The sequence below is a fragment of the Ips typographus genome, linkage group LG11 (genome assembly GCF_016097725.1).
Source record: "Ips typographus isolate SLU linkage group LG11, UJ_Ityp_2.0, whole genome shotgun sequence".
Classification (NCBI taxonomy): Eukaryota; Metazoa; Arthropoda; class Insecta; order Coleoptera; family Curculionidae; genus Ips; species Ips typographus.
The window spans coordinates 9891991-9912026 of record NC_138432.1 but is presented as its reverse complement, the minus strand read 5'-3'; the positions used below and the strand labels follow the sequence as shown (position 1 = coordinate 9912026).

Genomic DNA, 20036 nt, shown 5'->3' with positions numbered 1-20036 from the left:
GAGCGTTTTTGACGTCACGATGACGTAATTTGACAGTTAGTTAAACTATGCTTTTGTTAAACTACGTCATCGTGACGTCAAAAACGCGCTGCTCGCTCCATGGACCTTGAAAACGAATGAGGCCATATTAAACTGACAGTTCACAGCTGAAAAATGTCAAAGATAGTGACAGTGACGGCCAGAAAAGCTCAAAGTAAACAAAGCCCCAATTTGGGCCCCTACATAAGTGAAAATTCAGTGTTTATTATTCAAATCACATGTGATTTGCCGTGGTGGTCTATTTAAGCATTAAAATAGCCTCGAACGGTAACAACGACATTTAATGAAATCATTATGTCTGTTGTAAAAGGCCGCATTACGTACAAAGAATGAGGATCTCCAAAACGGCAGTCGGCGCTTTCGTTTCAATGGTGCTGCTGGCAATTTTCCTCGCTAATTTGCTCAGCCTAATTAGGACGCACTCGGTACATCCCGATGAACACCTTAAAGACAAATCTTACCAGATTTCGGACAAGTTTGATAACCTAATTTGGTTTCTGCAGGTTTGACCTTTCTAAAAACATTCCTTTGCAAATTCAACTGATTTTTGGCCCTCACAGATTTCTGATATTCACATAAGCATCTTCAGAGACCCGACCAGAATCACCGAGTTTCGAGAGTTTTGTCATTATACCATTGATAGGATAACCCCAAAAGTGGTGTTGGCCAGTGGGGACCTGACTGATGCAAAAACCAAAGATGCAATAGGCTCACAGCAATACGAATCCGAATGGAGACATTACAGGGATATTCTTAAAGAGTTTGATATTAGTAAGAAGACTGTTTGGTTGGATATTCGTGGCAACCATGGTAAGTTACCAAACAATCTTCATCTGTCAAAGTGATTACAAGCTCAGGCTAATAACAATCTTCGTGCGGAAAAGTGTACTTTGCCGCACGATTTTTCATGGTGGAAGTAGCATGTTTCTGCTCTAGTGTTTTCTATTGTAACCCCTTCATCTACAAATCACATGACATAAACACTAATTGTAAAATGCTAATGTTCTCATTGTAGTTTTCTGCAGGATCCTAGGAAAAATATTGTACCTAATAGGTGCTGGAAGTGTTTTTTCCGCACTTGCTAGCGGACCGATGGAAAGTGTCACTTCCCGCACTTGTTAGGTAAATAACTATTTAATTGAGACTACAAAAAATAATGGGTTAAGCAAATTTTCTTAATTTAGGAAAAACACTTGGAAAAATAATTTTTTGCATTTATTTTGTAAATATTTCAATTATATTTCAGCTATAAATAATGATTAACAATAACAAGAAAAACATATCAATTGCAGATAATTTCAATGTGATCAGCGTCAAATCCAAGCATAACTATTTTACAAACTACTCGATTCAGGGTAGAGAACACCCCCGTTCTTATATGGTTCAGGTGAAAAAAGGACCCACCCTGTATTCCTTTGTTGGGGTGGACGCCTGCCTAGAACCAGGTAACTCATCCATTTAAACCACAAAAAATGGTTAATACATTTTGTTTATAAATAAGGGCCTAGACGTCCATTCAATTTTGTTGGAATACTCGACGAGCCTGAGGTGGAGGAAATTCATCGCATTCTAGAAAAAATCCAAGAAACTGGTAGTAACTACACCATATGGTTTGGGCATTTCCCCACCTCCTGTATTTTATCCTCGGGCTCAGAGAATGTAAGGGATTTGATTCGGAAAGACCCGAATGGGTTCGTGTATGTGTGCGGACACTTGCACACTTTAGGCGGTATCGTCCCCCAAATGTATACCATGCAAAAAGGGGGCTACTTAGAGCTGGAACTGGGCGATTGGAAAGACAATCGGATGTTCAGATTGATGGCAATCGACCATGGCATGTTTTCTTTTGTGGACGTGCGTCACCGCGATTGGCCCGTAGTGTTGTTGACCAACCCGAAACACGCTCTGTTTGTGAATCCTTTAAAGGAAAATTTGGAAAATATTCGGCGGTCAACGCACATACGAGTTTTGGCATTCAGTTTGTCACGATTGAAAAATGTGAGGGTGCGCATTAATGGAGAGCCTTGGACGGATTTGAGGCATGTTAAAGGACCTTTGTATGCGACCTCTTGGGACCCTCAAAAGTATGCTGGAGGTCTACATTTTGCTGAGGTTGTTTTTGTCTGTTTCTAATACAAGGTGGTCTAATTTGCTGGTTTTGGCTATTTCTCTGTAGGTACTGAAGTTTTTCAGCTAAAAATCATTAACCAGATCATTAGTATTTCTTGTATACAGAAAAACGAGCTAATTAGAGCACCCTGTATAATGTGAATTTACTGGACGTGTGGAAATAATTTTAGGTGTATGCCAAAGATGTTGATGGTCGTGAAAAAACCGAACGAATTCCGTTTTCACTAGACGGCACCAAAATGTCTTTTGGGGTTTTATCGCGACTGGCTTTAATGTCCAACTTGAGCTATATTGTAAGCTTGTTTTCCCATTTTTACTTGGATATAAGTTTAGTACTATTTGTAGTTTTGGTTAATGTTCGTAACCACTCTGGTAGTGTATTTGCTTCCTCTGGTATTGATGAAGTATTTTCATAAAGCTGTATCAGGTAATGAATATCATCTACGACAAACGTGTAGACTAATAACGGGGTGAATGGTTTTAGCGGGAGTGGTATCACAACCAAAATTAAGGGGCAATTTTCTCAAGTCTTGGACTAGAAAGTTATGGGTGTTGACTACTGTAGATCGAGTTTTCTGGCCTGTAGTTTTATACCCCATCTATCTAGTTTTTGGACCGTGGTCTATAGGCTACATAGTCGAAGACTATGTGGGGGTGATTTTCTCTTGGGGAATTATCATCGATGGAGCCTTCCTACCCGGATCTTTTACCTACGCCTATGGTTTTGTACAGGTACAACTACTCGTACATTTATTTTATGTCATCATCCCACTTTTGTCATTAACAGTTAGTGACATTCCAAATTCCGTTGACGTTTATCCTGATTAGCGCCGTTAACCGCCGTTACAATCAGCTAACGCTTAAAACGGGCAAAAAACCCACCCTAAAGCAAACTATATGCGAGCATTTACCGTTCACTGTGATATTCACAGTTCAAGTGATTATGGCCTACTTGTTCTGGATGGAATACGGCACTATGGCTTTCATATTGGGACCGTTACGCACCTGGTCTTTGGTGCTGGCCGCGATTGTTTATTACACAGCATTACATTTGCCTGAGAAATGTTTCAGGTGAGTTTGGATACTATTTACAGAACCGGTTTGAACTTGAAAAAATTCTTAGACGGGCTAAAGAAATTTGCTTCACCAAGTCAGAAACGTCCGTAAACCAAGAGATAGAAACCGAAGAGTCTGTGGAGAAGGTCGGAAAGTCTAATTGAGAGCTTATTCAGTATTTTGTGATATTTTTATCTTGAAGATTTATACAATATTTATTTATGTTTTGGACTGGACCGTCTAGTTTTACTTATAACACTCTCTATATTCAAATAAAGTAAATTAAAATAGCCTCTATTAGATTGTATAACAAAATTCCATTTAGTAATGTGATGATTGAAGTAAAATAAATCTTCCAACTATTCCAATATGTGAGTCTTTTTCTAGCAAATCAAACTATATGTGTAAAAAATATTTGCAAAGGATAAGGAAGTTCCAATAATGACCTTGTAAACATACCAGCAAAAACGTCTATTAAAAAATAGTGACATAAATACCTCTCTTGATAATAATTATAGAATACTCATGAAGGTCAACAAACACAAATAATAAGGTAAACTATTTTAAATACTTATTGTGTGTGTATTAACTGATTAGGGAATTGTGACATCGACGTCAATATTGTGATTTTTCCTTGTCGCTACAACTAAACTACACTGATTATACCCTTTTTAGACTGCAGATTTGGTGGCATAAACCACAATCAACTGATAATCAACCGGCACTGGAACGTTATTATTATTATCGCCCCATTGTAAATTAATCTTGTACACATTATACACCTCTTTCATAAAATCTTGGATATATTGGGCTTGATCTTGGGGAGGCAGTTTGGGTATGATTGGATTTACCCCCGTTACCGCGTCTGGAATCAATGATCGCTAGTAACTATAGCAAATTAAAAAAAGAAATCAAAACAAACCTTGAATCTTTTTCATACTCGGATAAACAAAACGGCGGTTTTCCACGATACATTTCCAATGAGCAAATCCTGTGTTTGAGAGGATTCTCTCCACCGCTCTTTGGGGGTCGGGGCTGTTGTGGTAAGGGGAGATCATCTCCTCTTTGAAATAAGGTGCCCAACGGATATTTTTGGAGATGTTTAGATAAACTTCAAAGACTGGACAAGTGCCTAGAAAGCTCAGCAGTATCTCTCCACCGGGTTTGAGTAGGGTGAACAGGTTCTGAAAAGCCCGCCTGTTGTAACACAGTTAAAGAGTTAAAATGTTGTATAAATTTATTAGATGAGCCAACTTACCGTTGATCTGGGATCCAGTGGAAACAATAAAAAGAGAAAATTCGATCAAAATTGCTGGATAAACTTTGGCATGCGCTTGAATCTCCAATGTCCATATTACAAAATTCCAATTTGGTACTTGAGTAGCGCTCTTTAGCAAACTGGATCATTTTTTCGCTCAGATCGCACCCAATCACTTTAGATACAGTGGGGGGTAGCTTGGGGAGCAAAATATCGGCAGTGGTTCGTCCCTCGCCGCAGCCAACATCCAACACCACTAAACCATCTTGATCTCCCCATTGCATCAAACTCAAATACTTATAAATAACATGAATATTGTCGGTTGTTTGCAGCGAGTTTTGTGTCGAATATAATTTAGGGTTGTCCATCCCAAAACTTATAACCAAAACTAGACGAGATTGCGATAACCGTCTTCCTATATATATGCGCTGTTACTCATACTAAAATATGTGCGTCACACTCTTTTTAATATCAGGCGACTTCAACATTGACCTCTACTACAACATAAAAAGAGAAAACAAATATAGAAAATAGATCACCTCTCGACCTACAGACACTTCCGCACTATTCAACACTATTGATGATTTTGATCTCTATTGATTTGGTTTTTAAATTATGCGAGACGACGTGACTTGGCTAGACAGTTTCAAAGAGGAAAAAGATTTTTCGAAAAGCTCAAAACGTGCACTGACCCGTCCAACATTTAAGAAGTTTAAGGGATCACGAATTTTCGGCTAAAGAAAGTTGAAAAAGCAGCACCAATGAGAGTTCACCTTTAGAGTCAGTTTGAAATCAAAATGGCCTATAATTTTATTTACTACATAAAATAAGTGGCAACGTTGTTACTAATCTAGTGAAAGGAAAAATGAAAAATGGTACCTGGTAGAGGTCAAAGTCAAATAATAAAATTATCTCCATATTTTTAGTTATGTCGTTCAATTATTATGTTATAATGAGTAATGACATTTCACTAATCTAAAGAAATTTGATAGTTTTCATCAACCACTTAAAGTGACAGTCAAACTCCTCTCAAAATGTGATTTAACTTGAACTGAACTTCACTGAAATTAACTTGTAAACATATTGTCATCACTCGTATTACTAATGTACACCCAGTATTCGGTTTAGTCAGCAAGATTAGCTTTTTGAGGTTGCTGACAAATATAAAAGATGTATCAAACCAATTGACCATAAAAGGTTTTTTTCTAGATTTCAGGTGTTTCAATAGACCCATTATTTTGCCTGAATAATTTCTTTTATTAAGATAAGCCTTAACGAGAGATTTATTGCAAGTTGATAAATACAAATTTGCGATTAACATTATTGTAGTTATTAAATCAATATACCTCTACTATCCTACGAAATAAACACCAAAATCTTGGATTAAATTAATTATTTTTATGATTTGAAGTATAGTAATTGCAATACTTTGATTAGTATTTTCTTTGTTATGTATATCCATTTATTTTCCTCTCCTTCAATATTACCGTAATTTAAAAAAAAGACAGCTTAGAATGTGTATTCACCATTGTGACGAATACTTTATTATTCATACATGATGAGGGGAAAGATGTTACTTATTAAAAGATTCCCAATCGAGATCTCGTTGGCCCGGTCATATACCCCAAATTGAAAAAAGTAAGTGCAATTTGGGCACCGAAAAAAGCTTACGACTGGTCAGGTTTTAGTACCATGCACCTTCTGCTCTGTTCTGCCCTTCTTCATTCTTTGTCTTGATTTACTTGTATCTTTATAGCAATACAGAGAAATAATCCAAATCTGTCCTAAACCAATTGGCATTGCCATAGGTCAGTACTGGATTGGGTAACCAAATGCATTAGAAAGTTCATTCAAAACTCGTATATGCGGTAGGTCTGCCGAAATTAAAACCAGTTTTTTCTCGGTCAGTGCCAACGACCTTCTTCGTGGGTTTAAAATCCCCATATCAAAGATCTGATGAGTACCACCTGATTGGACTATCAGCGCAGTTTTCAATAAATTTGAAATCGGGCGAAAACGCCTACTCGATTAATGACGAGGAGGGAAAATCGATACTTGCACCCTCTGCGACACAAACAACCCCCCTTTTAGAGGTTATACGTACAACATATCGCTGGTTTCAAGTTTTTACAAACCCTTATACAGCCACGACGCTGCTGTACAAAGTGTTCCCCAGTCCCGGCATCGCCCGCAGCGTTTGGGCCCTGCCCCAACCGAACATGGTGGCCGATGCGGAGCACCCGGGGACAGCGGACGAACGCGAAAAAAATGGGGGCACCGACAATAACGCTGATATAGTCGAACAGACTTGCAAAAGTATTTTTGATTTGGTTAAAGGAGGGTGAGATTTTGCATGTTTTCACTGTGAATAAATAATAACAAAGTTTTAGGGAGCTATCAGATGTAGAAGAGTATGTAGACAAGCATGGGGTTGAGGTGCTTCGGGCTCGGGATGAGTGGGGTTACACTCCCGCACATTGGGCAGCCCTTGATGGCAATGTCGATTTGATGCGGTTTTTCATAGATAAAGGGGCTCCCATAGACTTGCCTTGTTTAGGAACTCAAGGTCCTAGACCTATACACTGGGCTTGTCGGAAAGGTTTGTGTTTAACACCGTAAAAAAACAAATTAAAAACATTTTTATTAGGCCACTCTGCAGTGGTCCAAGTGTTGCTCCAAGCGGGGGTGACAGTTAACGGGGCGGATTTTAAAGGACTCACCCCTTTAATGACAGCTTGTATGTTTGGCAGAACAGCTACAGCAGCCTATCTCTTAGGAATGGGTAGCTAATTTAATTTTTTTTAAATTGCAGTACAGCATATAAAGCTGAATTTTCAGGGGGTTTCAACCACTTAATGGATATTAACGGGGATACTGCCATGCATTGGGCGGCTTACAAGGGCTACCCCGATGTGTTACGGCTTTTAATGTACTCGGGAGCCAATTTACAAAAACCAGACCATTTCGGATCTACTCCCCTACATTTAGCCTGTCTGTCTGGTAGTCTAAGCTGTGTTAAATTGCTTTGCGAAAAGGTTTGAAAACGCTCTTAACCCCTTTACAGAAGTAAAAGTAACTCTATTTCAGAATGATGTGGATTTGGAACCCAGAGACAAAAACGACAAGACACCCCTCAATTTAGCAGTGGGACATAGACACATGGATATAGTAGATGTGTTGCAGACCGCCATTAAGCGAAGATCGGGATGGTTTCCACCGGTGGGAGAAGTCTGGGGCCTGTTATTTGGACGCGCAGGCAGTTCCAAAATTCCATTGATATTCTTCATGTCATCAGTATTACTTTGGAGTTATCCCATGTACGTCATTAGGGTGAGCATTTGTTAATTTATTTAGAAAAACATCTTTGCTTGTTTGTATGTACATTACAGCTAATTCTCTCTATTTACTACTAGGTGATTCCAATCACGTGGAATATCCTACGCGGTTCTCACTATTGCTTCATTTATTGGAACGTAGTGATGTGGATCTGCTGGTTGACGGCCAATCGCAAAAATCCCGGCTACATCCCGACCAATTCCGAGTCGTATGTGCGTTGCATCAAGCAAATTCCGTATTTTGACAAGTGGAAGAAACGCAACTCGATGCTGAACCGCTTATGTCACACTTGCCGCACTTTACGACCAATCAGAGCAAAGCATTGCAGGTAATAAGTGTTATTATTTGCCTGCCAACAGTTTTAGTGACTACCGTCGTAACGAATACAGGGTGTGCAACCGTTGCGTGTCCTACTTCGACCATCACTGTCCGTTTATCTACAACTGCGTGGGATTGAAAAATCGAGCGTGGTTTTTCCTGTTTGTGATGAGTGTGGCTATTAACTGTTCGTACACTATTTACTTTGCCACCTATTGCATCGCCATCGAAGGATTTGGGGTGATGTACGTGCTCGGACTGGTCGAGGCCTTTTTGTTTTCGGGTTTGGGGTGGATTTTGACCTGTACCGCTGTGTTGCACGCTTGTATGAATTTAACCACCAACGAAATGGTGAATTACAAAAGGTACCCGTATTTGCGTGACAAGAAGGGCCGGTACTACAACCCGTTTTCACGCGGTCCCGTATTGAATTTACTCGAGTTTTTCTTTTGCACACCCGACGATTTGGAAGAAGAACCATTTTATGAGTATATTTGATGTAAAGGTAACCCAATTAGGCGAGATGATACTTGAAATTGGGCCAATGATTAAAGTTCTAATAACCTAATTTCAGTCAGAATGTTGATTGGTAACACCGCCGGCTTTGTCAGCGCCATTTTATCAGTTTGTTTAAGTGTACCTGACACTGAGATATATTTTTGTTAGACGCTTTGCAGACTTGATTGTAAATAAAACCTTTCAAACTTTTTGTTTGCTTATATTGACAGTACAACTATTATTACACTCAGATCTTCGATAAATAAAATAAATAACTAATATCAGCTAGGGTGTATGATTATTATATCAGTTTTAAATCTTTAAGGCCACAAATACAACTAGCTGGCCAATTGAAACGGACCATTTCAATTGGCCAGCAGTTTATAGTAGTAACACAGTTTGTATGACAAAGCAGTTAAAGCCCCAAATGTTATTACTATATTTTTTATTGTCAATCGTCAAACAACACACGGTTCTATGGGAAAAGACGTCGACATCTTAACGAAATTCAGGATGCAAGCACCATATTAATTAAACTATTCCATTATGTGATCTTCCTTCTATTATTGCCATAAATTAATACTGTTTCAGACCTAAACATTTTAAAAATACTATTCCAATAATTGCTACAGTTAAAAAACCTAATACTGGAAAGAAGTCTAAATCCATGGCGTGTTTGTAAAATATTGCTTAAGTGTATAATTAAGAACCAAACTGTATAAGTGTTGTAAAAATTGCTTAAATTATGTTGTGGCGTATTCAGACCAATCACAGTACAATCTCAGCAAAACATTTTCAAAGTATTATAACTTACCGCTGTCAGACGTATCAACAGAGCGGGTTGCTACGTTTTGGGGATTTGGGGTGAGTTCGGTGGTGACGTGGACAGGTTGGAGGATCTGCGCTTCAGCAGTTGTTCCAAGTCGCCGTCGTCCCCTTTTTGCAAACTGACGGAACGCGCCAAAGTTTGTTGGAGCCTGCGCAGAAATTGTGCGTTACATTATTGTTTTGTCACACAGGTAATTCAAATCATGCCGTTATTTGATTAGTGTGTTTACCAATAAATTATCCATCCTGATTTGTTCCTTTAGGATTGGGGCTAATTATCAGATTCACTCTTGAAAAAAATACGTGGTTAGTAAAAGTTAGTACTACTAAACATTCCGAATGGTCTAGATGAGGCAAACTAACCTGCTTTGCCTTTCTTCGTCCCTTTTCTTCTTCAACAATTCAAACTCGTCTTCATCATCGTCATCAGTGGCTGATCCGATGCTGACTCTGTCAGTGGCGTCCATACCCCCTTCACCACCAGGCTCCGAGTACGCCATGTGAGGGAACGGATCGTAAACTTGCTCAGCCGGGTAACTGTCAACACGCTCATTCACAAACGTCAATGTAATTAATTACCAGACTGCTTACTCGTTGGAAAAACTGCTTGACGCGTGCGGCACGTCAATCGGTTTGGATCTAGGCGGCTGATCAAACAAATTCATTACGGTAGGCCGTGGCTCGTTCTGTGACTTTTGTGACGTTATAGTCGTTTGTTCATCCACTTCTTCGATGACGTCATCCGTTAAGCGCTTAACACTGTTGCCGATTTTTTTCAGCTTGTCCTCGTTGGACATGAGATTAGACATTTCATTAGACTCCACGTTAGTTTCACCTCTGGAGTCGTTTTTGCTGTCATCTCGACTGAAGAAACGCTTCAGCATGGTCGTCACCGACGCCACACGGGGCATAGACATAGAATCTGACAAAAAAAACAACTTTATTTTGATGTTTTTCAAGTGACAACTGAGACTATTACCGGGTACGGAAGATCCCATTGCCAAACTGTTGGAGGAGTTTTTACGACTTTTTAGACTAGGCTGCTTAGTGTTAGAGGCTGAAAACATGATGGGACCGGTCTGCATGTTATCGACGTAGGCTTGCATCATGTCAACTTTGGTGGAGGGCGGTGCTGCTACAAGTTCTAAAATGCCACATTTGAATTATAACTGTGCTTCTTTGAACCGAATCATGTAAAGTAGTCTTGTGTCAGTCAGTATTAATAATACAAGAATACAAAAACAATTAAACCGGTAAGTAAAAAAAGTGGAGATCAATTCTGTTAATACTGACACAACACAACTACAATTACAACGATATCGACGCAGTCACAAAGCAGGTTTAGTGCCTGGCATTAGTTTAAAATTTTTCAAATATTAATCAGGATTAATTTGGAAACACTTAAGAAAACCATCACCTGGTTGTTTTTTTTTTTGAAAGTACGTCCTGGAAGACTACTTTAACCGTGTCCTTAACCCCACCTTTGAATTAAAATCACTTTTACATTAATTATACTGTACACAATAAGGCTGAAAAAGTGCAAACCTTGTTCCTGGGGTTTAACTGCAATATTGGCGGTGGAAGGCAAGGGATGAGTGTTTCTCATCGATTCGGCGGCCGCTGCGGCTGCTGTGTACGGCAATTCTTGTGGAAACACTTCATCCCAGTATTGGTCTCTGACTAACTCAGGATGATCATGGTGCATCTCGTCTACGATTAAATAAGACACCTAAAAAAAAAAAAAACAATTTTGATTTACAAAAGTAGTATTGATAAACTAAAAGCTTTATTGGTTAATGTAATCCTTTATGCATAAGTATTACCTGCAAGTTTCTATCCACCATCCAATTAACTTCAAAATCGTCATCGTCATCCCCAAACGGATTAATCAAACTCTCGGCCACTTTAAGCCATCCAACATAGAAAAAAAACTGCAACGTAGTGAAAAATGGAAAGTAGCAATCGAACTTGTAGCTGCTTGATTTGACCCATTGATGCCCCATCACTGCTGTCAAAAAGTAGCTGTACACAGCCAACGTCACCACCTACGCGCAATTCTGTATTAGCTCCGGCAAAGTTGCGCAGTATAGTAAAATACCTGGGTGTACACTAAAGGTACACTAATAGTGTCAAAGCTGAGCAACAGACCGCATTGCCCTCTAAACTTATTCAGTTCATCGATAAGAGTTTTAACGGCAAAATCATCCCTTATCCGACCTTCTTTTCTCGCTCGGGTTATAATGCTAGACGCCCATACTATAGGCAACCTGCACAACTAAACTGATATAACATCAATTTGTTCTAAGGGCCACTTTTATTGCGTTAAGTTAACCGCAACCCAAAATTGACATATACAACTAGTATTGTTTTTAATTCAGACTATTTTCAGGACAAACTGTATAATTAGCTTTAAAGTACATTTTATCATTTATAAGGTAATAAATCTAAATTCCTCTTAACCATAAAAGCTTAGCTTACCAGTGCTTAGAGTATTTAGGAAATTTTTTATTCAACCCCATTAAAATTTCCTTCTCACTGATATGCAATAATCCAGCATCAACAAAATGATCCAAAGTTGGAAAACGTTTTTTTACCCTTGGAGATATCATTGTAAACGTCATAGTAACACTAAGACATACATATCGCATGATTGTACGGCGCATCACCCGACCTCTCTCATCCTAATAATCATCATTTTATTCCACTTATTTCAATAAAATGGTACTACCAACCTGGCCGTGTACTGTTGCACTAACAAACACAGCTAATGGGTCTGGAAAAGGTATGGCAGTATATTGATTCCACCATCTGGTCATCACCACCGAAACGTAAAAACCCAGGACAAATGAAAGTGGAATCAAAGTCCCATAGTCATAACAATACTTGACTACAGTTTCAAATATTCTGAAATAAAATTTTTCAATTCTTGTTCATTTAAATGGAGAGGACTTACGCCTTGCCATTCTCATCTAGAATAAATCTGTAGGTAATATTCAAGCTGTAATACATGAACAAAAACACTAACAGATCCAACCAAACCAATTTATAAATGCTACCCTTCCATCTGAAAATTGCTTGTTAATTACAATCACTGCAGGTAGTTTGAATAAACATTTTACCTGCCCAGAAGCTTTAAGAAACACCCCAAACCTCTACATGTAGCAACTTCTCCAGTGTATGTAACCGTCATTGTTATACTTATACAAAAAGTGTAGGTTGTTAACACTGTAACAAGGAAGAAAGAAGTTTCGGAGGAAAAATGATTCATAGCTCTAGTTGAAAGATTTCCGTGACATAAATGAATTATGATGTTAAAATGGAAATTGGTGAGGATGTGTCCCTTGCAAGGACACTGTAGTTTAAATATTTTACTAGTTTTACTTTAAAAGATAAATAACTAAAATCACATAGAAAAACTTACCATTAGCGGAATAATTGGATGAACCGGTAAAAATACTTTCGGATAGTTTGTAGGACTAATTAGCTGGAGATTTAACAGAAAAATGATAAAAATTAAAAGCAAACAAAACAATGAATAATTTCTCAGAACAAAAGTTAGGTTAGGTTACTTTCGAACCAATCAAAAAAGGATTACAAGAGTATATTGCTACCCTTGTCTAAATATTACATAACCACTTTGTATTATGTGACAACACTGCCTGTAGATTACTTCGAATTTTATTTTACAATACACCTTCATTGGCATATTTTTTAATAAAACTTCACTACAAATACAAACTAAAAACAAAAGACCCGTTGCAAATTCAGATAGAAGAAATTTTTGGTTTCTACCTAATTGTACATGTGACAACGTTGCATTTATAGGTTAAGTTGAGTACCAGACTTCACACTTGTTTCAGACACGTGTCAAAAACGTCAATAGGCAAGCAAATAACAAGGCTTTGGCAAAGGCCCGCCATTTTACTATACTACTGTATACTGGCATAGTAAAACAGAAACTTGTGGTTTTTTAAACTTATGGTTATGTTTTTACAACCTTTAAAGTTGTTTATCGATTTAAGAATATTGTTATTCTTCTTAAGCAGTGTTTAGCCGGATATTTTACTAGCGTGTTTCTTACAGAGTTGTTACCGTTTTGATGGTGAGGCTGACGCTTGGCATTGTATAAAATCTAATTTTAAGGATCTCTATTTTTTAGTTGAAATGTTTGAGCCCTAACCAGTTTACATTTAGTGCAGTAAATAGCTGTTCAAGGATGGACGCCGACAAACCCACTAACCAGGAGGCTGAAGAGGCTGAGTTGCCACCAAGCCAGCCTGAGTCTGAAAATGAAACCAGTACAACTGCTGAAAGTGAAACCGACGCTGCTACTGCATTTAGACAAAATGGTGAAATCGAACCCCACAAAGTTTCCAATGAGACGCCTGACAATGTTGAGGAGGTCAATAAAGAATCTGAGAATACTGAGGTTTTGGGGGCAGAGTCAAAGGCTCCTACTGAGGAAAACAAGAAGTCAGATAGTAGACCTACAAGGCTTAGCAGAGCTACTAAACGAAAGGCCAGTGATGCTGATGAAAATGAAAATAATACAGATACAAAAGAAAGTGGGATTATGGTGGAACAAAAAGAAAATGTTGATGTAAAAAGTCAGGATAGTGAGCCCAAGGAGAATGAAACTGTTAAAGGTTAGTATTAATTTATGGGTAAGACATCAAAGTTATTGTTGTACAATGATAAAAGCTGTAGTAACATTGGCTATCTTGTTTTATTGAAATGAGTTAAAATGAGACAGGTCTTTTGAACACTGATACCAAAATGTCTTTTATCTACTTTTTACCAACTTTCCTCATACAAATTACAACCTTTTAGGACTTGGGCCAGTGATGGACTGATTATTTATATCTTTAGAGTGTGTCAAGGAAAATAAAGACAACTTTAAAATTAAAAATCCTCTTTTTTTCCTTTCCTTGGTTCAATTTTATTTTTTTTGTTTATTATGACATAGTCACTGTTCATCCAGAAATTATCACTTTAAAAATTGTAAGATGTTAGTTAAAAGTGAGGTTAATGACAGAGGATTCCCCTTTATAATCAGATAAGAATTGATGGCCCCATTTGTTTTCAAGCTTCATGGAGCCAGCAGAGCCTTTTTGATGTAATTTGGCAAAATCATAATATAGCTCTGCTTCCTCCATGGGGCCTATAAGTGATCTTGAATGAATATTATATTTTATGTTTAAGAAATAAGGACTTTTGTTATTTACCTAAAAGTGTTTTAAACTTGCTTGCTATTTTTAATACTAAATTTAATAAATGTCAGGGTTTTTTTGAAAAGAGTGTACATTTCAGCAGAGGAACCTTCTTTGAATAATTTGTCTACAGCTGATGGAATGGGTAAAGGCAAAAGAGCGCGCATTCCAAATAAAAGGTATAGTGATATAATACTGTCACCAAATCGCAAAACTAGAAATCACCAGAAATCACTTAGTGAGGTGTTAGAGCCTGAAATGGCATTACATAATAAAGAGGAGCATACTGACTCTGATGTCTCTAGTGATGTTGCTCCAAACAATACCAGTTTACGTAAACGTAGTCGATTTAGTTTGCCTAAAGAAGATCTACAAGATCCTAAATATCTAAAGCCATTCAAATATGGTTGGAAAAGGGAGTTGGTTTGGAGGGCAACAACTCATGTGGGCAAACAACTGGGTGATATTTACTATTACAACCCAGTGGGTAAAAAGCTGAGGTCATTCAGGGAGATATCTGACGTTTTGGATAACAAACAGCTGTCACTGGACAATTTTACTTTTGCCAGAGAAGCTATAGGTTTAAATGATACAGAAAAAGAGATTGTCAGGGATGCAAAGTTGAACAAATCAACGTCGGACGAGCAACCGTCAAGTAACGTGGTCAAGAAAAAAACGAAAAAGGTTCAAAGTCCCAAACCGGATGATGCTCTAGCTCCGATTCCAGAAACATCAAAAGTGGAGACCATCAAAAGTGACTTGAGGGGGAAAAAACGGGGCGGGTCTATTCTGGTTGATGGGCTCTCCCCAGAGAAAAGGAAGAAGGAAAACTCTAAACAAACCCCTGTGGAGACGACCGCAAAACAGAACTCAAAAAAGGTAAGTTTAGACTGACTGATAAGTTTCTTTGACTGTCAGTGTCAATTTTCAGGGTGCAAAAATGCCAGCACAGAAAAAAGGCAAAGAAACACAGACAAAAAGGGCGAAATTAGCTGAAGATGCTTCCTCAGACCCTGTTCCCACTCAACCGTCTCGGACTAGCCCCAGAAAAACCAGGTAAGTCATGTCTAAAGTTGTAGTAAACTGATAGCGTTTTTCTCGTAAACTGTTATGTATTGGATGATTACGCAGTAAACGCGTTCCCAAATCAACGCCTTTCCCATCCAGTTCCAAACCTCCTAGTTTTATGAATTTGCAATTGAACACTTGCAGCTTGCCTTGCTCCATTGGGTGTGAAGGTGTTCAAGGAATTATTCCTACACTGCAATGTCGTACATGTCTCTGTTTGTACCACCATCAGTGCGTCGGATTGAGCCGTGATTATTTGGCTTTTCCGTACGTCTGCAAGGTAAGATTTTTGTTAATTTTTTAGCTCGTGCGTACAACATTTTGATAACTTTATCGTGCTATTTCGAATTGCGTTTCAGTGTGGTATATTGAATAAATTTGTCACTTTGTATAGGTCAGAACTTATGTGTCCACTTTATGTATGTCAATTATAATAGGAGAGGTAATGGGGGAAAAAAATCAAAATAGACGCTTGACATACATGAACTGGCACGACAGTGCGTCTAAAAGAAGCCAAGTTATAAAAATAAAATTTTTGAGCGTAATTTTTATCTCTTAGAATTGCCAGGGAGAAACTGGACCCTCGGAGGCATCATCCATAACAGTCCCGCCTCCTCTTACATCAATCAACGCTTTAAAGACGTCGGTTGGCTCCGCGTCTGTCAATTCTAACGCTTTGCCCAAATTGCAACGCATTTCACATAGTAATTCCTCCGATCCCACCTCTGTACACATCCATCCTTCACTCAACCTGGATAGACCTGCATCTCCAGTAAAAGCACCACGCTCCGTCCACGACGAGGCGTCCACCGAACCGTTGGTGGGGTCTGTCACTTCTTGGTTGCCACACAACGTTAAAATTATCAACGCTGAGGAACCGGGTGTAGCTCCCCGGCCTCAATACGTTGAATATTTGGGCGGTCGCAAATTTCTGGTTATTCCCAAACACAATTACATGTCGGTATCGTCTTCGGGGGGGATGTCGAAGCCCGAGGAAACGATTCAGACCCCTCAGCCCATGGAAGTATCGATCAAGTCAGCTAGTTTAGGACCCGGAGGGGATGACGTCAAAGACGAACCGCCTTCTCCAAAGCCGGCCGTGTGCAACAGGAATGAGTGAGTGAGGTTTTAGTTGAGTTTGAGCCCGATTTTGGTACTTACAGTTGTATCTGTTTTCAGGCTTGTACTTCATAACCTCCCGATACCTTTCAGCCTGTTTTTTTTGTTTTGTTATTATTGCATCCTGAACCTGCGTAATCAAATCCAATACGTTTCTTTTTCGTACTTGTTGGTTTATATTAAGTTTAGCTGGTTTATTTTGCAGGCTTATTTTCTGTTTATGGTTTCTACTAGATTTTCTGCGGTCGCTTTGAAAATTTTAGCATACTTCGTCTTTTCCCTTTTCGCCTATCCCGTCCAGTTTTTGATTTTATGTAATTTATTTTCGTGGTATGCTGAGATTTTTGAAACGGCGCTGCAGTCGTTACACGAGCCTGAAAATGGGTGCAATTTTTGGTATCTAGTAGCAGCCAAACTGATATATTAGTGTGGTTTTTACAGTAACGCAATGTTGCCAAAATATACAGGGTATTGACCACGAGGAACCAGCACCAAAGATCGATGGGAACTCATCTATAATTTTTATGATAGAATTGGGTTTTAATCAAAACAAACTTTATTGTCCTAAATCGAATATAAGTTAACTTGCTTTGGTTTTGGATTCTACGTGGAATTCTAACCATATTTCATGAATAATGTCATACATTTAATTATGTAACGAGTGTATTAATGAAAGGAATTAATTAATTAATCGCCAATGGTTACAAAATTTTTCCGTCGACTGTAGTCTATAATAAACGTTTATTATACTAAAAAGTTTGAAAACAAATTAATTGTCAGTTGTATACGCGACACGACAAACCGAAGTTATAGGCACTATTGACAGTGACAGTTACTTCTGTCGGTAATAGTGGATATCAACTAAATAACGTGAGTCTATTTCTCTCTGTATAATACTATGTTTAATTTATATTGAAAAACCTTGCATTAATGGGACTCATTAGATCTGTTCGCAGAGGCACTTCCTGACTGGTTTCCGTCAAGTTTCATTGGTTGAATGCTCACGTGGCTATGACATTTACTGACTTGTGGGCAATGAATGTAATTATTTCTCTGATTACTAAGTTGGAGATCCCTCTGCGAACAGACCTATTAATGAACGATTTTGTATTCGGTATCGTTCATTAAAAAGGGTGTTAATACATGGTCGACGGAAAAGATATTTGATATACAAGAAAAGGTTTCAAGGAGTAATTTATGTAGTTGATTGAACATTGGCAACAATGCACAAGACACGCACTTGAATGGTATGTCATATGGTGATTTTTAGGTCGTTAGAAGCGGCAACTCCACAACCAACAACGGCATTACCCACGAAACCGGTCAGGCGCAGCTTAAAACTGAAAAACATTACAAACAGCGCCACGACCAATAGTAACAACACTGGAGAGACCAGAACGGAGCTGAGCGCAAACTTTTTGGGGGATTGTGCCTCCATTTTCAATTCATTACTGCTCGTGTTCCAGTACCTGAAAGTGCAGGATTTGTTGAGGGCGGGATGCGTGAGTCGCATGTGGCGCGCAATGGCCGACAATCCATTGTTGTGGCGCACTGTGCGCATGAAAAACTCGCAAGTGCACAGTTTTGAAGGTTTGGCAAACGCGCTGAAGAAACACGGTACCGTCCACTTGGACCTGCGCAAAATGCTGTTGCCGAGCAGTGGTGACGATATATGGCCAGACTTTTCGAGTGCAATCGCGCGAGTTGACAGTTTGAAGAAAATTGAGTTTTGTCGGTATGTTTAAGCAAATATCCAGTCAACAAGAGTACGGTTTCTTTTTTTCTGTAGGTGTCCAGCATCAGTGGTGGAGCAACTGGCAACCTCAAATCCCCACCTGGAAGTAATCAACGCGGTGACCATAAAATGCGACTCGTTAAATTTAGATCCGTTCAAATCGTTCACAACGCTCAGAGAGTTGCGATTGAAATCTACTTCAGGGTTGAACATCAATTCCATAGACTCCCTCAGTGAATTAAAAACTTTAAAAATCTTGTCACTTACCTCAGTCATTGATTTGCACAAACTGAATTTGTCCGTTATTGGGGAGCTGACGAACTTAGAGTCGCTGGACCTTGGAGAGTGTCTTGATTTTCCCGAAAACTTTGGCACGGACATTTTGCTGAAGCTTGTGAAGCTAGAGAAACTACGGCTGGAGAAGGTGAGTACTGATGATTCTCTACGGACTCTGTAACAGAAAAATGTTGGTTTAGGGTCAAGGAAATTGCCACACCTTCCAAATTTTGGATTCTATTAAAGACATGAAGAAACTGGACCAGCTAGAACTAGTCAACTTTGATGTGAAACCTGGTTTCGACAAAGCGCTGGGAGCTTGCAAAAACATTAAAAAGTTGATGATTATCCCGACATACATTTCACAGAGCGCCACCACAAATAATATGGTGCTAGCTGGCGTACTTCGACTTCACGGTTTGACAAGTCACAAATTTGTTAAAACATGGTATCAGAAAGTGTTTTTTCCAGGTACTTTGGCTCATTTTGTTTGGGGAGTAACATTGGAGTTGTTGCGCGTTACTGAGCTGTTTATTGATCAATGCGAGGATACAAATAAGAGGGACAGGAAAGTTGGCAACAACGGAGACTGTATCCCGGTACTGAAACCGGTACCAGATTTATCGAATGGGAACGCAATTCAATCAGCCAGCAATCCACCTCAGGTGGAGATTTTACCTTTGCCCAATCTACAAAAGTTGTTGTTAAACAGTTTACCGACGACGCGCGTGAAGATTTTAAAGATTCCATTTCACGCCACCTGGCGACAGACGCTGGTCGATTCGCTCTGAAACGCGTTTGAGCTTAATGACCGGATGTTTTAGCCGTATTTTGTTTAGATGTAAGCGGGAACCAAAAACGTCTGGACTTTTCTGTTTTTTTTTTTTTATTTTTCGATGTGGAATGGTCTCGGAGCGGTTGCTATAGTAGGACAGAATATGTAACGTTTTAATTTACTTTGTACATTCATCCCCTTCAAATTGTACATAATTATATTATTAGTTACATTTTTCTTACCTCTTTTTGCTGTAAGTCCCACATTATAGTATATCATGTAGATGTTTTCTTGTTTAATCTGGCGGAATATATTTAATAAATATTTTTTAAAATTTCTCAGTTGGTTTAATAACAATGGTGATACTAAGGTAATTATGGTACAAAAGCT

The 20036-nt window shown here is 38.7% G+C and overlaps 5 protein-coding genes across 8 annotated transcripts; 3 read left to right on the top strand and 2 right to left on the bottom strand.

Moving 5' to 3' along the window:
* The first annotated feature begins 153 nt into the window (after positions 1–153).
* Positions 154–3593, top strand: LOC145735374 (transmembrane protein 62-like). Its single transcript, XM_081989249.1, has 9 exons — positions 154–542; positions 600–849; positions 1332–1484; positions 1541–2151; positions 2340–2462; positions 2515–2596; positions 2654–2901; positions 2957–3240; positions 3293–3593. Exons 1-9 carry the CDS (start codon positions 369–371, stop codon positions 3387–3389), a joined length of 2022 nt encoding a protein of 673 aa, XP_081845375.1. The 5' UTR covers positions 154–368; the 3' UTR covers positions 3390–3593.
* Positions 3594–3681: 88 nt separating this feature from the next.
* jhamt (juvenile hormone acid methyltransferase) lies at positions 3682–5977 on the bottom strand. Its single transcript, XM_081989263.1, has 3 exons — positions 4484–5977; positions 4148–4422; positions 3682–4090 (listed from the first exon to the last, which is right to left on the bottom strand). Exons 1-3 carry the CDS (start codon positions 4849–4851, stop codon positions 3897–3899), a joined length of 837 nt encoding a protein of 278 aa, XP_081845389.1. The 5' UTR covers positions 4852–5977; the 3' UTR covers positions 3682–3896.
* Positions 5978–6467: 490 nt separating this feature from the next.
* Patsas (palmitoyltransferase Patsas) lies at positions 6468–8844 on the top strand. Its single transcript, XM_081989253.1, has 7 exons — positions 6468–6824; positions 6874–7082; positions 7131–7265; positions 7322–7518; positions 7571–7813; positions 7897–8147; positions 8209–8844. Exons 1-7 carry the CDS (start codon positions 6703–6705, stop codon positions 8633–8635), a joined length of 1584 nt encoding a protein of 527 aa, XP_081845379.1. The 5' UTR covers positions 6468–6702; the 3' UTR covers positions 8636–8844.
* On the bottom strand, positions 8840–13257 carry LOC145735375 (bestrophin-4-like). 2 transcript variants are annotated; one of them, XM_081989251.1, is made up of 13 exons: positions 12885–13257; positions 12583–12688; positions 12417–12527; positions 12196–12367; positions 11942–12144; positions 11562–11730; positions 11287–11508; positions 11009–11192; positions 10443–10607; positions 10055–10385; positions 9827–10000; positions 9694–9752; positions 9473–9612 (listed from the first exon to the last, which is right to left on the bottom strand). In XM_081989251.1, the coding sequence occupies exons 2-12, from the start codon at positions 12651–12653 to the stop codon at positions 9701–9703; spliced, it is 1854 nt and encodes a 617-aa protein (XP_081845377.1). In that variant the 5' UTR covers positions 12654–12688; positions 12885–13257; the 3' UTR covers positions 9473–9612; positions 9694–9700. The 2 variants fall into 2 exon arrangements, with proteins under 2 accessions (XP_081845376.1, XP_081845377.1); XM_081989250.1 differs by lacking the exon at positions 9694–9752 and having other exon boundaries at positions 8840–9612; positions 12885–13254.
* A 90-nt stretch (positions 13258–13347) lies between these two features.
* Positions 13348–19983, top strand: LOC145735370 (uncharacterized). Of its 3 annotated transcripts, none has more exons than XM_081989244.1 (10): positions 13348–13565; positions 13623–14109; positions 14777–15552; positions 15605–15729; positions 15805–16021; positions 16301–16857; positions 18131–18595; positions 18650–19019; positions 19072–19288; positions 19343–19983. In XM_081989244.1, exons 1-10 carry the CDS (start codon positions 13563–13565, stop codon positions 19660–19662), a joined length of 3537 nt encoding a protein of 1178 aa, XP_081845370.1. In that variant the 5' UTR covers positions 13348–13562; the 3' UTR covers positions 19663–19983. The 3 variants fall into 3 exon arrangements, with proteins under 3 accessions (XP_081845370.1, XP_081845371.1, XP_081845369.1); XM_081989245.1 differs by having other exon boundaries at positions 13349–13565; positions 14774–15552; positions 15886–16021; XM_081989243.1 differs by having other exon boundaries at positions 13349–13565; positions 14774–15552.
* The last annotated feature ends 53 nt before the right edge of the window (positions 19984–20036 follow it).